Source organism: Somniosus microcephalus, unplaced genomic scaffold (assembly GCF_052327205.1).
Source record: "Somniosus microcephalus isolate GS21.2 unplaced genomic scaffold, FLI_Smic_1.0 unresolved_chr7, whole genome shotgun sequence".
In the NCBI taxonomy this organism is placed as follows: Eukaryota; Metazoa; Chordata; class Chondrichthyes; order Squaliformes; family Somniosidae; genus Somniosus; species Somniosus microcephalus.
In genome coordinates this window covers 44,142,851-44,164,905 of record NW_028225185.1, presented here as the reverse complement: position 1 = coordinate 44,164,905, position 22,055 = coordinate 44,142,851, and the positions used below count along the sequence as shown (strand labels likewise).

At 55.1% G+C, this 22,055-nt stretch overlaps 1 protein-coding gene across 1 annotated transcript in view; it reads right to left on the bottom strand.

Annotated features, from left to right (window-relative positions):
• Positions 1-22,055, bottom strand: part of LOC147086856 (plasma membrane calcium-transporting ATPase 3-like) — a 158,234-nt gene that overhangs the window by 17,130 nt on the left and 119,049 nt on the right. The window contains exons 14-15 of the mRNA XM_085978341.1: positions 18,835-18,922; positions 8,042-8,148 (exon numbers count right to left, since the gene is read on the bottom strand). Coding sequence (XP_085834467.1) covers positions 8,042-8,148; positions 18,835-18,922 — 195 coding nt within the window. The remainder of the gene's footprint in view (positions 1-8,041; positions 8,149-18,834; positions 18,923-22,055) is intronic.

The window sequence follows — 22,055 nt, the reverse complement described above, 5'->3', positions numbered from 1 at the left end:
ACTGCCCCTCCCACAGTGCGGCGTTCCCTCACTACTGCCCCTCTGACAGTGCGTCGCTCCCTCAGTGCCGCCACTCCGACAGTGCAGCGCTCCCTCAGTACCCCCGCCCCTCCGACACTGCAGTGCTCCCCCAGTACCCGCCCCCTCCGACAGTGCGGCGCTCCCTCAGTACCGCCCCTCCGACAGTGCGGCGCTCCCTCACTACTGCCCCTCCGACAGTGTGGCACTCCCTCAGTACCGCCCCCTCCGACAGTGCGGCGCTCCCTCAGTACTGCCCCTCCGACAGTGCAGCGCTCCCTCAGTACTGCCCCTCCGACAGTGCGGCGCTCCATCGGTACTGCCCCTCCGACAGTGCAGCGCTCCCTCAGTACCGCCCCTCCGACAGTGCAGCACTCCCTCAGTACTGCCCCTCAGTACCGACCCCCCGACAGTGCGGTGCTCCCTCAGTACCGCACCTCCGACAGTGCAGTGCTCCCTCAGTACTGCCCCTCCGACAGTGCGGCGCTCCCTCAGTACTCCCCCTCCGACAGTGCGGCGCTCCATCAGTACTGACACTCCGACAGTGCGGGCGCTCCCTCAGTACCCGCCCCTCCGACAGTGCAGTGCTCCCTCAGTACCGCCCCCCTCCGACAGTGCGGCGCTCCATCAGTACTGACCCTCCGACAGTGCGGCACTCTCTCAGTACTGCCCCTCCGACAGTGCGGCGCTCCCTCAGTACTGCCCCTCCGACAGTGCGGCGCTCCCTAAGTACCGCCCCCTCCGACAGTGCGGCGCTCCATCACTACTGACCCCTCCGACAGTGCGGCACTCTCTCAGTACTGCCCCTCCGACAGTGCGGCGCTCCCTCAGTACTGCCCCTCCGACAGTGCGGCGCTCCCTAAGTACCGCCCCTCCGACAGTGCGGTGCTCCCTCAGTACCGCTCCTCCGACAGTGCGGCGCTCCCTCAGTGCTGCCCCCTCCGACAGTGCGGCGCTCCCTCAGTACTGCCTCTCCGACAGTGCGGCGCTCCCTCAGTGCTGCCCCTCCGACAGAGCGGCGTTCCCTCAGTACTGCCCCCTCTGACAGTGCGGCGCTCCCTCAGTGCCGCCACTCCGACAGTGCGGCGCTCCCTCAGTACCGCCCCTCCAACAGTGCGGCGTTCCCTCAGTACTGCCCCTCCGACAGTGCGGTGCTCCCTCAGTACAGCCCCTCCGACAGTGCGGCGCTCCCTCAGTACTTCCCCTCCAACAGTGCGGTGCTCCCTCAGTACCGCCCCTCCGACAGTGCAGCGCTCCCTCAGTACGCCCCTCCGACAGTGCGGCACTCCCTCAGTACCGCCCCTCCGACAGTGCAGTGCTCCCTCAGTACCGCCCCTCCAACACTGCGGCACTCCCCCAGTACTGCCCCTCCGACAGTGCGGCGCTCCCTCAGTACCGCCCCTCCAACAGTGCGGCGCTCCCTCAGTACTGCCCCTCCGACAGTGCGGCACTTCCTCAGTACTGCCCCTCCAACAGTGCGGCGCTCCCTCAGTACTGCCCCTCCGACAGTGCGGCGCTCCCTCAGTACTGCCCCTCCGACAGTGCGGCGCTCCCTCAGTACTGCCACTCCCACAGTGCGGCGTTCCCTCAATACTGCCCCTCTGACAGTGCGGCGCATCTTCAGTGCCGCCACTCCGACAGTGCAGCGCTCCCTCAGTACCGCCCCTCCGACAGTGCAGTGCTCCCCCAGTACTGCCCCTCCGACAGTGCGGCGCTCCCTCAGTACCGCCCCCCCGACAGTGCGGTGCTCCCTCAGTACTGCCCCTCCGACAGTGCGGCACTCCCTCAGTACTGCCCCTCCGACAGTGCGGCGCTCCCTCAGTACCGCCTCTCCGACAGTGCAGCGCTCCCTCAGTACGCCCCTCCGACAGTGCGGCACTCCCTCAGTACCGCCCCTCCGACAGTGCGGCGCTCCCTCAGTACCGCCCCTCCGACAGTGCGGCGCTCCCTCAGTGCCGCCACTCCGACAGTGCAGCGCTCCCTCAGTACCGCCCCTCCGACAGTGCAGTGCTCCCCCAGTACCGCCCCCTCCGACAGTGCGGCGCTCGCTCAGTACCGCCCCTCCGACAGTGCGGCGCTCCCTAAGTACCGCCCCTCCGACAGTGCGGTGCTCCCTCACTGCATCCCCTCCGACAGTGCGGCGCTCCCTCAGTACCCGCCCCTCCGACAGTGCGGCGCTCCCTCAGTACTGCCTCTCCGGCAGTGCGGCGCTCCCTCAGTACTTCCCCTCCGACAGTGCGGCGCTCCCTCAGTACTGGCCCTCTGACAGTGCAGCGCTCCCTCAGTGCTGCCCCTCTGACAGTGCGGCACTCCCTCAGTACTGCCCCTCCGACAGTGCGGCGCTCCCTCAGTGCCGCCACTCCGACAGTGCGGCGCTCACTCTGTACCGCCCCTCCGACAGTGCGGCGCTCCCTCAGTACTGCCCCTCCCACAGTGCGGCGTTCCCTCAATACTGCCCCTCTGACAGTGCGGCGCTCCCTCAGTGCCGCCACTCCGACAGTGCAGTGCTCCCCCAGTACCGCCCCTCCGACAGTGCGGCGCTCCCTCAGTACCGCCCCTCCGACAGTGCGGTGTACCCTCAGTACTGCCGCTCCGACAGTGCGGCTCCCCCTCAGTACCGCCCCCCCCGACAGTGCGGTGCTCCCTCAGTACTGCCCCTCTGACAGTGCGGCACTCCCTCAGTACTGCCCCTCCGACAGTGCGGCGCTCCCTCAGTACCGCCCCTCCAACAGTGCGGCGCTCCCTCAGTACTGGCCCTCCGACAGTGCGGCGCTCCCTCAGTACCGCCCCTCCGACAGTGCAGTGCTCCCTCAGTACTGCCCCTCCGACAGTGCGGCGCTCCCTCAGTACTGCCCCTCCCACAGTGCGGCGCTCCCTCAGTACCGCCCCTCCGACAGTGCAGTGCTCCCTCAGTACTGCCCCTCCGACAGTGCAGTGCTCCCTCAGTACCGCCCCTCCGACAGTGCAGTGCTCCCTCAATACCGCCCCTCCGACAGTGCGGCGCTCCCTCAGTACCGCCCCTCCGACAGTGCGGCGCATCTTCAGTGCCGCCACTCCGACAGTGCAGCGCTCCCTCAGTACCGCCCCTCCGACAGTGCAGTGCTCCCCCAGTACCGCCCCTCCGACAGTGCGGCGCTCCCTCAGTACTGCCCCTCCGACAGTGCGGTGCTCCCTCAGTACTGCCCCTCCGACAGTGCGGCGCTCCCTAAGTACCGCCCCTCCGACAGTGCGGTGCTCCCTCAGTACAGCCCCTCCGACAGTGCGGCGCTCCCTCAGTACCGCCCCCCCCGACAGTGCGGTGCTCCCTCAGTACTGCCCCTCCGACAGTGCGGCACTCCCTCAGTACTGCCCCTCCGACAGTGCGGCGCTCCCTCAGTACCGCCTCTCCGACAGTGCAGCGCTCCCTCAGTACGCCCCTCCGACAGTGCGGCACTCCCTCAGTGCCGCCCCTCCGACAGTGCGGCGCTCCCTAAGTACCGCCCCTCCGACAGTGCGGCACTCCCTCAGTACCGCCCCTCCGACAGTGCGGCGCTCCCTCAGTGCCGCCACTCCGACAGTGCAGCGCTCCCTCAGTACCGCCCCTCCGACAGTGCAGTGCTCCCCCAGTACCGCCCCTCCGACAGTGCGGCGCTCGCTCAGTACCGCCCCTCCGACAGTGCGGCGCTCCCTAAGTACCCGCCCCTCCGACAGTGCGGTGCTCCCTCACTGCATCCCCTCCGACAGTGCGGCGCTCCCTCAGTACTGCCCCTCCAATAGTGCGGTGCTCCCTCAGTACCGCCCCTCCGACAGTGCAGTGCTCCCTCAGTGCTGCCCCTCCGACAGTGCGGCGCTCCCTCAGTACTGCCTCTCCGACAGTGCAGCGCTCCCTCAGTACTGCCCCTCCGACAGTGCGGCGCTCCCTCAGTACCGCCCCTCCGACAGTGCGGCGCGCCCTCAGTACCGCCCCTCCGACAGTGCGGCGCTCCCTCAGTACTGCCTCTCCGGCAGTGCGGCGCTCCCTCAGTACTTCCCCTCCGACAGTGCGGCGCTCCCTCAGTACTGCCCCTCTGACAGTGCAGCGCTCCCTCAGTGCTGCCCCTCTGACAGTGCGGCACTCCCTCAGTACTGCCCCTCCGACAGTGCGGCGCTCCCTCAGTGCCGCCACTCCGACAGTGCGGCGCTCACTCTGTACCGCCCCTCCGACAGTGCGGCGCTCCCTCAGTACTGCCCCTCCCACAGTGCGGCGTTCCCTCAATACTGCCCCTCTGACAGTGCGGCGCTCCCTCAGTGCCGCCACTCCGACAGTGCAGTGCTCCCCCAGTACCGCCCCTCCGACAGTGCGGCGCTCCCTCAGTACTGCCGCTCCGACAGTGCGGCTCCCCCTCAGTACCGCCCCCCCCGACAGTGCAGTGCTCCCTCAGTACTGCCCCTCTGACAGTGCGGCACTCCCTCAGTACTGCCCCTCCGACAGTGCGGCGCTCCCTCAGTACCGCCACTCCAACAGTGCGGCGCTCCCTCAGTACTGGCCCTCCGACAGTGCGGCGCTCCCTCAGTACCGCCCCTCCGACAGTGCAGTGCTCCCTCAGTACTGCCCCTCCGACAGTGCGGCGCTCCCTCAGTACTGCCCCTCCCACAGTGCGGCGCTCCCTCAGTACCGCCCCTCCGACAGTGCAGTGCTCCCTCAGTACTGCCCCTCCGACAGTGCAGTGCTCCCTCAGTACCGCCCCTCCGACAGTGCAGTGCTCCCTCAATACCGCCCCTCCGACAGTGCGGCGCTCCCTCAGTACCGCCCCTCCGACAGTGCGGCGCATCTTCAGTGCCGCCACTCCGACAGTGCAGCGCTCCCTCAGTACCGCCCCTCCGACAGTGCAGTGCTCCCCCAGTACCGCCCCTCCGACAGTGCGGCGCTCCCTCAGTACTGCCCCTCCGACAGTGCGGTGCTCCCTCAGTACTGCCCCTCCGACAGTGCGGCGCTCCCTAAGTACCGCCCCTCCGACAGTGCGGTGCTCCCTCAGTACAGCCCCTCCGACAGTGCGGCGCTCCCTCAGTACCGCCCCCCCGACAGTGCGGTGCTCCCTCAGTACTGCCCCTCCGACAGTGCGGCACTCCCTCAGTACTGCCCCTCCGACAGTGCGGCGCTCCCTCAGTACCGCCTCTCCGACAGTGCAGCGCTCCCTCAGTACGCCCCTCCGACAGTGCGGCACTCCCTCAGTACCGCCCCTCCGACAGTGCGGCGCTCCCTCAGTACCGCCCCTCCGACAGTGCGGCGCTCCCTCAGTGCCGCCACTCCGACAGTGCAGCGCTCCCTCAGTACCGCCCCTCCGACAGTGCAGTGCTCCCCCAGTACCGCCCCTCCGACAGTGCGGCGCTCGCTCAGTACCGCCCCTCCGACAGTGCGGCGCTCCCTAAGTACCGCCCCTCCGACAGTGCGGTGCTCCCTCACTGCATCCCCTCCGACAGTGCGGCGCTCCCTCAGTACTGCCCCTCCAATAGTGCGGTGCTCCCTCAGTACCGCCCCTCCGACAGTGCGGTGCTCCCTCAGTGCTGCCCCTCCGACAGTGCGGCGCTCCCTCAGTACTGCCTCTCCGACAGTGCAGCGCTCCCTCAGTACTGCCCCTCCGACAGTGCGGCGCTCCCTCAGTACCGCCCCTCCGACAGTGCGGCGCGCCCTCAGTACCGCCCCTCCGACAGTGCGGCGCTCCCTCAGTACTGCCTCTCCGGCAGTGCGGCGCTCCCTCAGTACTTCCCCTCCGACAGTGCGGCGCTCCCTCAGTACTGCCCCTCTGACAGTGCAGCGCTCCCTCAGTGCTGCCCCTCTGACAGTGCGGCACTCCCTCAGTACTGCCCCTCTGACAGTGCGGCACTCCCTCAGTACTGCCCCTCCGACAGTGCGGCGCTCCCTCAGTGCCGCCACTCCGACAGTGCGGCGCTCACTCTGTACCGCCCCTCCGACAGTGCGGCGCTCCCTCAGTACTGCCCCTCCCACAGTGCGGCGTTCCCTCAATACTGCCCCTCTGACAGTGCGGCGCTCCCTCAGTGCCGCCACTCCGACAGTGCAGTGCTCCCCCAGTACCGCCCCTCCGACAGTGCGGCGCTCCCTCAGTACCGCCCCTCCGACAGTGCGGCGTACCCTCAGTACTGCCGCTCCGACAGTGCGGCTCCCCCTCAGTACCGCCCCCCCGACAGTGCGGTGCTCCCTCAGTACTGCCCCTCTGACAGTGCGGCACTCCCTCAGTACTGCCCCTCCGACAGTGCGGCGCTCCCTCAGTACCGCCCCTCCAACAGTGCGGCGCTCCCTCAGTACTGGCCCTCCGACAGTGCGGCACTTCCTCAGTACTGCCCCTCCAACAGTGCGGCGCTCCCTCAGTACTGCCCCTCCAACAGTGCGGCGCTCCCTCAGTACTGCCCCTCCGACAGTGCGGCGCTCCCTCAGTACTGCCCCTCCCACAGTGCGGCGCTCCCTCAGTACTGCCCCTCCGACAGTGCGGCGCTCCCTCAGTACTGCCCCTCCCACAGTGCGGCGTTCCCTCAATACTGCCCCTCTGACAGTGCGGCGCTCCCTCAGTGCCGCCTCTCCGACAGTGCGGCGCTCCCTCAGTACCGCCCCTCCGACACTGCAGTGCTCCCCCAGTACCGCCCCTCCGACAGTGCGGCACTCCCTCAGTACTGCCCCTCCGACAATGCGGCGCTCCATCAGTACTGCCCCTCCGACAGTGCGGCGCTCCCTCAGTACTGCCCCTCCGACAGTGCGGCGCTCCATCAGTACTGCCCCTCCGACAGTGCGGCGCTCCCTCAGTACCGCCCCTCCGACAGTGCGGCGCTCCCTCAGTACCGCCCCTCCGACAGTGCGGCGCTCCCTCAGTGCTGCCCCACCGACAGTGCGGCGCTCCCTAAGTACCGCCCCTCCGACAGTGCGGTGCTCCCTCAGTACTGCCCCTCCAACAGTGCGGCGCTCCCTCAGTGCTGCCCCTCCGACAGTGCGGCACTCCCTCAGTACTGCCTCTCCGACAGTGCGGCGCTCCCTCAGTACCGCCCCTCCGACAGTGCGGCGCTCCCTCAGTACCGCCCCTCCGACAGTGCGGCGCTCCCTCAGTGCTGCCCCTCCGACAGTGCGGCGCTCCCTCAGTACCGCCCCTCCGACAGTGCGGCGCTCCGTCAGTGCTTCCCCTCCGACAGTGCGGCGCTCCCTCAGTACAGCCCCTCCGACAGTGCGGCGCTCCCTCAGTACTGCCCCTCCGACAGTGTGGTGCTCCCTGAGTACCGCCCCTCCGACAGTGCGGCGCTCCCTCAGTACTGCCCCTCCGACAGTGCGGCGCTCCCTCAGTACTGCCCCTCCGACAGTGCAGAGCTCCCTCAGTACTGCCCCTCCGACAGTGCGGCGCTCCCTCAGTACAGCCCCTCCGACAGTGCGGCGCTCCCTCAGTACCGCCCCTCCGACAGTGCAGCGCTCCCTCAGTACTGCCCCTCCGACAGTGCGGCGCTCCCTCAGTACTGCCCCTCCGACAGTGGGGCGCTCCCTCAGCACTGCCCCTCCGACAGTGCGGCGCTCCTTCAGTACTGCCCCTCCGACAGTGCGGTGCTCCCTCAGTACCGCCCCTCCGACAGTGCGGCGCTCCTTCAGTACTGCCCCTCCGACAGTGCGGCGCTCCCTCAGTACTGCCCCTCCGACAGTGCGGCGCTCCCTCAATACCGCCCCTCCGACAGTCGGAGTCTTTCAGGATGAGACGTTAAACCCGAGGCCCCCGTCTGCCCTCTCAGGTGGATGTAAAAGATCCCATGGCCACTATTGGAAGAAGAGCAGGGTGGGGAGTTCTCCCCGGTGTCCTGGGGCCAATATTTATCCCTCAATCAACATCACTAAAAACAGATGATCCGGTCATTTATCACATTGCTGTTTGTGGGAGCTTGCTGTGCACAAATTGGTTGCCGCGTTTCCCTACATTACAACAGTGACCACACTTCAAAAAAAGTCCTTCATTGGCTGTGAAGCGCTTTGGGACGTCCTGAGGTGATGAGGTGAGAAAATTCTCAGTTGGCGTCTTACCATGGCAAACCCGACATCCGCTTTCTTCAAGGCGGGACCGTCGTTCGTTCCGTCGCCAGTCACTGCCACCACTTGTCTCCGTTCCCCAACGGTGCTGTCAATGATTCCTGCTCACGGATAAAACACTGGTGTCAGGAACGTGAGTCTGTCGAACACTGGCACAGCCCTCACTGTAACCTGTGACGCTCACGGTCTGGAGGTCCCGCGCATCAAAGAACCATGCATATGCGCGGAAACTTGTATGGGCCGGTTGATGGGGCCCCGCGCCCAAAATTGAACTCGAGGGGAACATCAACTGTAATGCGTCCTGATGTACAACAAACGGTAACACACTGACCACATCCCAAACTGTGACACACTCAAATCAAAAATCAAATCAAATCAAATCAACTTTTATTGTCATTGTTAGTGCACAAGTACAATGAAATGTAGGCTTGCGGCTCCCGAGAGTGTACAATTTGGATTAGGACACATAAACATTTCAACATACATTTGTACATATATATTAGCATAAATATGACCATAATAAAGTGCATCGGCAGATGTGCAGGCTTTAGTGTTTATTTGTGGAGTTCAGTAGGATGACAGCCCTGGGAAAGAAGCTGTTCCTAAATCTGGTCGTACGGGTGCGAATGCATCTGTAGCGTCTCCCAGATGGCAGGAGGGCGAACAGACTGTGGCTGGGGTGGGTAGGGTCTTTGATGATGGACCGTGCCCTCCGTAGGCAGCGTTTCTGATATATATGTTCTATGGTCGGTAGCCGGGTGCCGGTAATGCGTTGGGCAGTTTTGACTACCCGCTGCAGGGCTTTCCGGTCATGGGAGCTACAGCTGCCATACCATACTGTGATACAGTTTGTCAGGATGCTCTCTATAGTGCAGCGGTAGAAGTTAGAGAGGATCGGGGGTGACAGATTACATCCCTTCAGCCTCCTCAAGAAATATAGGCGCTGCTGGGCCTTCTTCACCAGAGAGGAGGTGTTGAGGGACCAGGAGAGGTCTTCCGTGATGTGGACTCCGAGGAACTTAAAGCTGGCCACCCTTTCCACCTCCGCCCCATTGATGTGGATGGGGGTGTGACTTCCGCCTTTGGATTTCCTGAAGTCCACGATTATTTCCTTTGTTTTCTTGGTGTTAAGGGCCAGGTTGTTGTCGGCGCATCACTTCACGAGATGCTGGACCTCCTCCCTGTAGGCTGACTCATCGTTGTTGGTGATCTGGCCTACTACCGTGGTGTCATCTGCAAACTTGATGATGGTGTTGGAACCATGAACAGCCACACAGTCGTGGGTGAAGAGGGAGTAGAGGAGGGGGCTCAGCACACATCCTTGTGGGGCCCCCGTGTTCAGGGTCAGCGGGGGGGGAGGTGTGGTTGCCTAATTTGACAGACTGGGGTCTGTTTGTTAGGAAGTCCAGGGTCCAGTTGCAGAGGGAAGTGTTCAGGCCAAGAGTTTGGAGTTTGGTGGCCAGCTTGTTGGGGACGATAGTGTTGAATGCTGAGCTGTAGTCTATAAACAACATTCTGATGTAGGTCTCCTTACCATCTAGGTGATTCAGTGCCGAGTGTAGAGCAGTAGTGATTGCATCCTCTGTTGATCTGTTTGCCCGATAGGCAAACTGGTGTTGGTCAAGGGAGGCAGGAACACTGGCTTTGATGTGGGCTAAGACCAGTCTCTCGAAACACTTCATTATGATGGGTGTGAGTGCGACAGGTCGATAGTCGTTCAGACACGTCACAGCCGCTTGTTTAGGCACAGGAATGATGGTGGCGGTCTTGAAGCATGTAGGGACTACTGCCTGGGCCAATGACAGGTTGAAGATGGCGGTGAAGACATCAGCCAGCTGATCAGCACATTCCTTGAGTACCCGTCCAGGGATGCTATCCGGTCCAGTAGCCTTTCGTGTGTTCACTCTGCGTAAAGCGCCCTTACGTCGGAGGTCGACAGAGTGAGCACATGGTCTTCCGGGGATGGCAAGGCTTTGGTAGCCGGCTCCTTGTTGTCCCTGTCGAAGCGAGCATAGAAGTTGTTAAGCTCCTCCGGAAGGGAGGCGTCGCTGACCGGGGGACTGGTGTTTTTGCCCTTGTAGTCAGTGATGGCCTGGATGCCTTGCCACATGCGCCGGGGGTCCGAGTTGTTGCGGAAGTGATCCTCTATCCGCAGTGTCTGTTTCCATTTGGCAGTCCTGATACCCTTTTTAGGTTGGTCCTAGCTGCTCTGTAAGCCGCCGCGTCGCCAGATTTAAATGCTGCCGTACAACACAGTAAATCTAACAATAGTATTGTGCAATGAGGCAGGGTTCATTCATAACCTTGTAGCAAAGGAGCCTCTGGGGAAGAGTGATCATAATATGATAGAATTTTATGTTGAGTTTGAGAGGGATTTAGTTAAGTCTTGAATCCGAAGAAAGCAAACTACGTAAGTATGAGAGGCGGGTTGGCTAAGGTAGGTTGGGAAACTACATTAAAAGATATGACGGTAGATAAGCAGTGGCAAACATTTAAAGAAATAATTCATAATTCACAACTAATACACATTCCCTTAAGGAATAAAAATTCCACGGGGAAAATGGTCCAACCATGGCTAACTAAAGAAGTTAAAGGTAGTATTTTATTTTTTATTCGTTCATGGCAAAGCCAGCATTTATTGTCCATCCCTAACTGCCCTTGAGAAGATTAAAGGAAGAGGCTTATAATGTCACCAAAAAGGGTAGCAAGCCTGAGGATTTTAGAATTCAGCCAAGGAGGAACCCGAATTTGATAACGAGAGATAAAATAAAATGAGAGTCAATTAGCAAGAGACATAAAAACAGATTGTAAAAGCTTCTATAGTTATGTAAAAAGAAATAGTTTAGCGAAATAAATGTGGGTCCCTTAGAGGCAGAGACAGGAGAAATTATAATGGGAAATAAGGAAATGGCATTAAATAAACACCTTGTATCTGTCTTCACGGAAGAAGACACAACAAATATTCTGGAAATGAAAGGGAACCAAGGGTCTGGCGAGAATGAGGAATGTAAAGAAATTAGTACTGGCAAAGAAATAGTACTGGAGAAAGTAATGGGACTAAAAGCTGATAAATCCTCTGAGCCTGATGGCCTACATCCTAGGGTGTTAAAAGAGGTGGATATACACTATACTGTAACACATCCTGATGTCCCCTAACACCACAACATCCTAATATACCCCCCATAACATTTTGATATATTCCTGTACAATAACACACTCTGATAAACATCACAATATCACACACACGCACCATTGCATCCCCACATTCGAACACACTCTTATATACCCCCACATTATACGGTATATCCCATACTGATATACCAAGCACTATAACACTGCAACTGTTCGATACCCCACCCCGCCACTTGTGGGATATACCGCATATATCCCACAGTCAACCATGTTGGTGTGGGTCTGGAGTCACCTATAGGCCTAGCCTGGGTAAGGATGACAGGTGTCCTCCCCACAGTCCTTACCATAATCTCTGATATATCACAGAACACTTTGCCATAATCTCTGATATATCACAGAAAACTTTACCGTAATATCTGATATATCACAGAACACTTTGCTGTAATCGCCGATATATCACAGAACCCTTTATCATAATCTCTGATATATCACAGAACACTTTACCGTAATCTCTGATATATCACAGAACACTTTACCGTAATCTCTGATATATCACAGAACCCTTTACAGTAATCTGTTATATCACAGAACACTTTACCGTAATCTCTGATATATCACAGAACACTTTGCCGTAATCTCTGTTATATCACAGAACACTTTACCGTAATCTCTGATATATCACAGAACACTTTGCTGTAATCGCTGATATATCACAGAACCCTTTACCGTAATCTCTGATATATCACAGAACACTTTACCGTAATCTCTGATATATCACAGAACACTTTGCTGTAATCGCTGATATATCACAGAACCCTTTACCGTAATCTCTGATATATCACAGAACCCTTTACCGTAATCTCTGATATATCACAGAACACTTTACCATAATCTCTGATATATCACAGAACACTTTACCGTAATCTCTGATATATCACAGAACACTTTACCGTAATCTCTGATATATCACAGAACCCTTTACCATAATCTCTGATATATCACAGAACCCGTTACCATAATCTCTGATATATCACAGAACACTTTACCGTAATCTCTGACATATCACAGAACACTTTACCGTAATCTCTGATATATCACAGAACACTACCGTAATCTCTGATATATCACAGAACACTTTGCTGTAATCGCTGATATATCACAGAACCCTTTACCGTAATCTCTGATATATCACAGAACACTTTACCGTAATCTCTGATATATCACAGTACACTTTGCTGTAATCGCTGATATATCACAGAACCCTTTACCGTAATCTCTGATATATCACAGAACCCTTTACCGTAATCTCTGATATATCACAGAACCCTTTACAGTAATCTGTTATATCGCAGAACACTTTACCGTAATCTCTGATATATCACAGAACACTTTACCATAATCTCTGATATATCACAGAACACTTTACCATAATCTCTGATATATCACAGAACACTTTACCGTAATCTCTGATATATCACAGAACACTTTACCGTAATCTCTGATATATCACAGAACCCTTTACCATAATCTCTGATATATCACAGAACCCGTTACCATAATCTCTGATATATCACAGAACACTTTACCGTAATCTCTGACATATCACAGAACCCTTTACCGTAATCTCTGATATATCACAGAACCCTTTACAGTAATCTGTTATATCACAGAACACTTTACCGTAATCTCTGATATATCACAGAACACTTTACCTTAATCTCTGATATATCACAGAACACTTTACCATAATCTCTGATATATCACAGAACACTTTACCGTAATCTCTGATATATCACAGAACACTTTACCGTAATCTCTGATATATCACAGAACCCTTTACCATAATCTCTGATATATCACAGAACCCGTTACCATAATCTCTGATATATCACAGAACACTTTACCGTAATCTCTGACATATCACAGAACACTTTACCGTAATCTCTGATATATCACAGAACACTTTACCGTAATCTCTGATATATCACAGAACAGTTTACCGTAATCTGATATATCACAGAACACTTTACCGTAATCTCTGATATATCACAGAACCCTTTACCGCAATCTGATATATCACAGAACCCTTTACCGTAATCTCTGATATATCACAGAACACTTTACCGTAATCTGATATATCACAGAACCCTTTACCGTAATCTCTGATATATCACAGAACACTTTACCGTAATCTCTGATATATATCACACAACCCTTTACCGTAATCTGATATATCACAGAACCCTTTACCGTAATCTCTGATATATCACAGAACCCTTTACCGTAATCTGATATATCACAGAACACTTTACCGTAATCTCTGATATATCACAGAACACTTTACCGTAATCTGATATATCACAGAACACTTTACCGTAATCTGATATATCACAGAACACTTTACCGTAATCTCTGATATATCACAGAACACTTTACCGTAATCTCTGATATATCACAGAACACTTTACCGTAATCTCTGATATATCACAGAACACTTTACCGTAATCTCTGATATATCACAGAACACTTTACCGTAACCCGATATAAACCACACCCTTTGCTCATCAGTTTTGTTACAACTATGTCAACAATCTCCGGCACATCTTTCACAGATAGATTGAGGTGATTTGCCCCTCCCAGGAGATCTCCCGCCCCCAAGCCTAGTAATTGTACAGGGCCTTGGTGAGACCACACCTGGAGTATTGTGGACAGTTTTGGTCTCCTTACCGAAGGAAGGATATACTTGCCATAGAGGGAGTGCAACGAAGGTTCACCAGACTGGTTCCTGGGATGGGGGGATTGTCCTATGAGGAGAGATTGAGTAGATTGGGCCGATACTCTCTGGAGTTTAGAAGAATGAGAGGTGATCTGATTGAAACATATAAGACTCTGAGGGGGGATTGACAGGGTAGGTGCTGCGAGGCAGTTTCCCCCCTGGCTGGAGAGTCTAGAACCAGGGGGCACAGTCTCAGGATAAGGGGTCGGCCATTTAGGACCCCTTTTTTTGTTTATGAGATGTGGGCGTCGCTGGCAAGGCCCAGCATTTATTGCCCATCCCTAATCGCCCTGGAGAAGGTGGTGGTGAGCCGCCTTCTTGAACCGCTGCAGTCCGTGTGGTGAAGGTGCTCCCACAGCGCTGTTAGGGAGGGAGTTCCAGGATTTTGACCCAGCGACGATGAAGGAACGGCCGATATATTTCCAAGTCAGGATGGTGTGTGTGACTTGGAGGGGAACTTGGAGGTGGTGGTGTTCCCGTGCGCCTGCTGCCCTTGTCCTTCTAGGTGGAAGAGGTGGCGGGTTTGGGAGGTGCTGCCGAAGAAGCCTTGGCGAGTTGCCGCAGTGCATCTTGTAGATGGTCCACACTGCAGCCACGGTGCGCCGGTGGTGGAGGGAGTGAATGTTTAAGGTGGTGGACGGGGTGCCGATCAAGTGGGCTGCTTTGTCCTGGATGGTGTCGAGCTTCTTGAGTGTTGTTGGAGCTGCACTCATCCAGGCAAGTGGAGAGCGTTCCATCACACTCCTGACTTGTGCCTTGTAGATGGTGGAAAGGCTTTGGGGAGTCAGGCGGCGAGACACTCGCTGCAGAATACCCAGCCACTGACCTGCTCTTGTTGCCACAGTATTTATGTGGCTGGTCCAGTTAAGTTTCTGGTCAATGGTGACCCCCAGGATGTTGATGGTGGGGGATTCGGCGATGGTAATGCCGTTGAATGTCAAGGGGAGGTGGTTAGACTCTCGCTTGTTGGAGATAGTCATTTCACCAATTTGCCTCCAATTTCCACCCTTCCCTCACCTTCACATGGTCCATCTCTGACTCTTCCCTTCCCTTCCTCGACTTCTCCGTCTCCATCTCTGGGGATAGGTTATCGACCAATATTCACTACAAGCCCACTGACTCCCACAGCTACCTGGACTACACTTCCTCCCACCCCGCTTCCTGTAAGGACTCGATTCCATTCTCCCAGTTTCTCCGTCTCCGCCGTATCTGCTCCGACGATGCCACATTCCACACCAGTGCTTCAGACATGTCTTCCTTTTTCCGCTACCGAGGATTCCCCTCTACCGTGGTTGACACTGCCCTCGACCGTGTCAGTTCTATCTCCCGCACTTCTGCCCTCACCACTGCCCCTCCCTCCCGGAACCACGATAGGGTTCCCCTTCTCCTCACCTTTCACCCCACCAGCCTCCACATTCAACGGATCATCCTCCGGCATTTCCGCTACCTCCAAAGTGATCCCACCACCAAACGTATCTTCCCCTCCCCTCCCCTTTCAGCATTCCGTAGGGACCGCTCCCTCCGAGACACCCTAGTCCACTCCTCTATCACCCCAAACAGCCCTTTCCCTTCGCCTGGCACCTTCCCGTGCAAGCGGAGGAGATGTAACACCTGCCCCTATACCTCCCCCCTTCCCACTGTCCAGGGCCCCAAACACCCCTTCCAGGTGAAGCAGCGATTTACTTGTACTTCTCGCAATCTAGTATACTGTATTCGCTGCTCTCGATGCGGTCTCCTCTACATTGGGGAGACCAAACGCAGATTGGGTGACCGCTTTGCGGAACACCTCCGTTCAGTCCGTAAGGGTGACCCCGAGCTTCCGGTCGCCTGTCACTTTAATTCACCGCTCCATTCCCACTCGGACCTCACCGTCCTTGGCCTCTTGCATTGTTCCACGGAAGCTCAACGTAAACTCGAGGAACAGCACCTCATCTTCCGATTAGGCAGTCTGCAGCCTTCCGGTCTCAATATCGAGTTCAACAATTTCAGATCATAACCTCGGTCCCTATTACATTTTTACTTGTAATTTTTCCACTCCTTTCCCCCCCCGCCCCCCTTTCCTTTTGTTTCTCTCTCACACCTGGCAGCTATCTCTTGCCCTGCCAGTACACTCCACACCTAATCCCAGCCTATTACCATCTCGTCTAGCTTCGAATCTCTTTTACTTCTTTTGTTTCTTTTATTCTTTTGTCCGATCGCAGCCCTGCCTTCGATCTAGTTTCTTTTCTTTCCAGTTTTGAAGAAGGGTTCGACCCGAAACGTCAACTCAAATTTCTCTCCATGGATGTTGCCTGACCTGCTGAGTTTTTCCAGCATTTTCTGTTGTTATTTTGGAGATAGTCATTGCCTGGCTCTTATCAGCCCAAGCCGGAACGTCGTCCAGACTGAGATGAGGAATTTCTTCACTCAGAGGGCGGTGAATCTTTGGAATTCTCTGCCCCAGAGGGCTGTGGAGGCTCAGTCGTTGAGTATATTCAAGGCCGAGATCGAGAGATTTTTGGGCTCGAAGGGAATCGAGGGATATGGAGATCGGGCGGGAAAGTGGAGTTGAGGTCGAAGATCAGCCGTGATCTTATTGAATGGCGGAGCAGGCTCGAGGGGCCGAATGGGGCAAAAGAAAGAAAAATCCACCAGGGCCAATAAGGGACAAAGTACCCTGGAAAGATTCCTCGTCGGCCCCGCTCAAGCGATGGAAACCCGTGCTGGAGATGGCACGGACTGCGGGCGGTCTCGAAAGACACTTACCTTCTACACGACGCCATCTCTGCCCCAGCCAGGGACCAGCCCAGCTCCCTCTTGAAGGGATACTGAGGGTCAGCGCCTACCGCACCAGCGGGAAACACGTTCCAGAGGCCTCCCTGCTACCTGGGGAATGAAGGACCGCCCAACATCCCATCTATACTTGCATTGGAGGCAGTTCAGAAACGATTCACTCGGTTGATTCCTGAGACGAGGGGGTTGACTTATGAAGAAAGGTTGAGCAGGTTGGGCCTATACTCATTGGAGTTTAGAAGAATGAGAGGGGATCTTATTGAAACGGTGGCATAGTGGTTAGCACTGTTGCCTCACAGCGCCAGGGACCCGGGTTCGAATCCGGCTCGGGTGACTGTCTGTGTGGAGTTTGCACATTCTCCCCGTGTTTGCGTGGGTTTCCTCCGGGTGCTCCGGTTTCCTCCCACAGTCCAAAGATGTGCGGGTTAGGTTGATTGACCATGATAAAAATTGACCCTTAGTGTTAGGGGGGATTAAATACGTGGGGTTGCGGGGTTATGGGGATAGGGCTTGGGTGGGATGGCTGTCGGTGTAGGGACCGGGTGCTAGGGTTTGGATGATCAGCCATGATCTCGTTGAATGGCGGAGCAGGCTCGAAGGGCCGAATGGCCTACTCCTGCTCCTATCTTCTATGTTTCTATGAAACATATAAGATACTGAGGGGGCTCGACAGGGTAGATGCAGAGAGGATGTTTCCCCTCGTGGGGAAATCTAGAACTCGGGGGCACAGTCTCAGAATAAAGGGTCGCCCTTTTAGAACTGAGATGAGGAGGAATTTCTTCTCTCAGAGGGTCGTAAATCTGTGGAATTCTCTGCCCCAGAGAGCCGTGGAGGCTGGGTCATTAAATACATTTAAGGTGGAGAGAGACAGATTTGTGCACCAGTCGCTGAAGGTAAGCATGCAGGTGCAGCAGGCGGTTAAGAAGGCAAATGGTATGTTGGCCTTCGTAGCGAGAGGGTTCGAGTACAGGAACAAGGATGTCTTGCTGCAGTTGTACAGGGCCTTGGTGAGACTACACCTTGAGTATTGTGTGCAGTTTTGGTCGCCTTATCTGAGGAAGGATGTTCTTGCCATGGAGGGAGTGCAGCGAAGATTCACCAGACTGATACCTGGGATGGCAGGAATGACGTATGAGGAGAGATTGGGTCGATTGGGCTTACACTCGCTGGAGTTTAGAAGAATGAGAGGGGATCTCATTGAAACTTATAAAATTCTAACAGGACTAGACAGACTAGATGCAGGAAGGATGTTCCCGATGGCGGGGAGTCCAGAACCAGGGGTCACAGTCTAAGGATAAGGGGTAAGCCATTTAGGACAGAGATGAGGAGGAATTTCTTCACCCAGAGAGTGGTGAACCTGTGGAATTCTCTACCACAGAAGGCAGTGGAGGCCAATTCATTAAATATATTCAAGAAGGAGTTAGATATATTTCTTAAGGCTAACGGGATCAAGGGATATGGGGAGAAAGCAGGGACAGGGTACTGAATTTGGATGATCAGCCATGATCTCATTGAATGGCGGAGCAGGCTCGAGGGGCCGAATGGCCTCCTCCTGCTCCTATCTTCTATGTTTGCAAGATAAGGGAGTGAAGGGTTATGGGGAGTGGGCAGGGAAGTGGCTTTGAACCCAAGATCAGCCATGGTCTTATTGAATGGCGGAGCAGGCTCGAGGGGCCGAGTGGCCGATTCCAGCTCTGATTTCTTACGTTCTTGTGTTCTTATTCCCACTCTTACACAGTTTAAACTCGTGACCCACACCCACACCCACCCCGCCCCCGGTCCGCCCTGATCTGTCCAACTATCAACAGGGGACGACGCTGTCCTGAATCTTATCATTCATGAAGAAATGACTCCTGAAATAACACAGGGCGGCCAGCTGGTGGCGCCGTCCAAGGAGTATAAATACTCGGGCGTGGGCCCAGCTTGCTCAGGGCGTTTTTGTAACCAGGAACTAGTGAAGTAACTAGAATCTCATGGTTGTGAAACAGTTGATTAAAGCCTTGTTTTACATTCAAACCAAGAGCTTAGTGAGTTTTCTTAAGTCAGACGCGACCCAGCCTGCTAACGACTAGGAAAGAGGCGTCAAAGGCGAAAACGGGGCACCTACCTTTCACCAGGGTGTGCTTGTCCGTCGGAGAGGAGCGGGCCAGCACTCGCAGTTTGGGCCACACTTTGTCCAGGCGTTCCTGCTCGATCTGCACAGACAGGAGGAGAAGCCGTCAGGGGCGGTCGGCCGAGGGGGGAACCACGGTAAACAGTGAGCAAGGCTAAACAGGCCCCAGAGGAAGCACGCGCCCCCCCCCTCCGTGAGCCCGAGCGCGCCCCGTGCCTCCGAGTGCGCCGCTCTTCCGCGTCCTTACCCCGGCTGACCTCTGCAACTGCTCCCTCCCGTAGGTCCTGGCATGAATCGGCCTATCATGAAAGAAAGACTTATGAAGTAATACTAAGCGGCCTGCGGGTGGCGCTGTCCAGGGAGAGTATAAATACTCGGGTATGGGGCCAGCTTGCGCAGGGACATTCTTTAACAGGAACTAGTGAAGGACACAACTAGACCTCCATGTTGTAAAACAGTTGATTAAAGCTTTGTTTAACGCTTAGACCGAGTGCCTAGTAGTTTTCTTACCTCAGGTCCCATCTCCGCACTTCCGATATTGCCAACTCCGTCAACCTGCATTTATCCGGCGCCTTTAACGTAGTAAAACGTCCCAAGGTGCTTCACAGGAGCGTAAATCAGACAAAATTTGACCCCGAGCCACATAAGGAGATATTAGGGCAGTCGACCAAAAGCTGGGTCAAAGAGGTCGGTTTTAAGGAGCGTCTTAAAGGAGGAGAGAGAGAGGCGGGGAGGTTTAGGGAGGGAATTCCAGAGCTCGGGGCCCTGGCGCGGTCGCCAATGGTGGAGCAATGGAAATCGGGGGATGCGCGAGAGGCTGAAATTGGAGGAACGCAGAGATCTCGGAGGGTTGTAGCAGCTGGAGGAGGTTACAGAGTTAGGGAGGGAGGGAGCGAGGACCATGGAGGGATTTGATGAGACTTTTAAAATCGAGGTGTTGCCGGACCGGGAGCCAAATTAGATCAGCGAGCACAAGGTGGGGTGATGGGTGAACGGGACTGGGTGCGAGTTAGGACACGGGGGCAGCAGAGTTTTGGACCAGCTGAAGTTTACGGAGGGTGCAAGATGGGAGGCAGGCCAGGAGGGTGTTGGAGGATCTGTGATATCTGGGCCAGGAGAATGGTGGAGGATCTGGGATATCTGGGCCAGGAGGGTGTTGGAGGCTCTGGGATATCTGGGCCAGGAGAACGGTGGAGGATCTGGGATATCTGGGCCAGGAGGGTGTTGGAGGATCTGGGGTATCTGGTCCAGGGGAGCATAAGAACATAAGAACATAAGAAATAGGAGCAGGAGTAGGCCAATCGGCCCCTCGAGCCTGCTCCGCCATTCAATAAGATCATGGCTGATCTGATCCTAACCGCCAATCTACTATCACAGAACCATCTCCTGAATCTAACAGAATTAGACACACGAAATAGGAGCAGGATCAGGCTACACGGCCCCTGGGCCCGCTCCGCTACCCACAGGGCCATGACCGATCCGAACCTAGACTCATGTCCAAATTCCTGCCTGCTCCCCGTAACCCTTAATTCCCTTTACTTCTAGGAAACTGTCGATTTCTGTTTTAAATTTATGTAATGATGTAGCTTCTACAGCTTTTTGGGGCAGCATATTCCATGGACCTACCACCCTCTGAGTGAAGTAGTTCCTCCTCATCTCAGTTTTGAAAGAGCAGCCCCTTATTCTAAGACTATGCCCCCTAGTTCTAGTTTCACCCATCATCGGGAACATCCTCCCCGCATCCACCCGATCCAACCCCTTCACAATCTTATATGTTTCAATAAGATCGCCTCTCATTCTTCTGAACTCCAATGAGTAGAGTCCAATCTACTCAACCTCTCCTCATATGTCTATCCCCTCATCCCCGGGATTAACCGAGTGAACCTTCTTTGTACTGACTCAAGAGCAAGTATGTCCTTTCTTAAGTATGGACACCAAAACTGTACGCAGTATTCCAGGTGCGGTCTCACCAATACCTTGTACAACTGAAGCAATACCTCCCTATTTTTATATTCTATCCCCCTAGCAATGAAAGCCAACATTCCATTGGCCTTCTTAATCACTTGCTGCACCTGCATACTAACCTTTTGAGTTTCGTGCACCAGGACCCCCAGATCCCTTTGTACTTCAGTACTTTCAAGTTTCTTGCCATTAAGATAATAACTTGCTCTACGATTTTTCCTGCCAAAGTGCATAACCTCACACTTTCCAGTATTGTATTCCATCTGCCAAATCTCTGCCCACTTACTTAGCCTGTCGATGTCCCCTTGCAGGTTTTTTATGTCCTCCTCACTCACTACTTTCCCTCCCACCTTAGTATCATCTGCAAACTTTGATATGTTACACTCGGTCCCCTCCTCCAAATCGTTAATATAGATTGTAAAGAGTTGGGGACCCAGCACTGACCCCTGCGGAACACCTCTAGTTACTGATTGCCAGTCTGAGAATGAACCATTTATCCCAACTCTCTGCCTTCTGTTAGATAGCCAATCCTCTATCCATGCCAGAATATTACCCCCAATCCCGTGATTTTTTATCTTAAGCAATAATCTTTTGTGTGGCACCTTGTCAAATGCCTTTTGGAAGTCTAAATACACTACGTCCACTGGTTCCCCTTTATCCACCCTATATGTTACTTCCTCAAAGAACTCCAGCAAATTTGTCAAACATGACTTCCCCTTCATAAAACCATGCTGACTTTGTCCTATTAAATTATGATTATCCAAATGTCCTGTTACTGTCTCCTTAATAATGGACTCCAAAATTTTACCTACCACAGATGTTAGGCTAACCGGTCTATAGTTTCCAGCCTTCTGTCTACTGCCCTTTTTAAATAAGGGTGTTACATTAGCAGTTTTCCAGTCTGCCGGGACCATTGCCGAGTCCAGGGAGTTTTGGAAAATTATTACCAATGCATCCACAATCCCTACCGCCACTTCCCTCAAGACCCTAGGATGTAAGCCTCAGGTCCAGGTGATTTATCCGCCTTGAGTCCCATTATTTTACCAAGTACCACTTCCTTAGTGACTTTGATCGTGTTTAGCTCCTCCCCCCCTTTAGCCCCCTGTTTGTCCAGTGTTGGGATATTCTTAGTGTCTTCTACTGTAAAGACTGATACAAAATATTCATTCAGTGTTTTTGCCATCTCCATATTTCCCACCATTAATTTCCTGGACTCATCCTCTAAGGGACCAACATTTACTTTAGCCACCCTT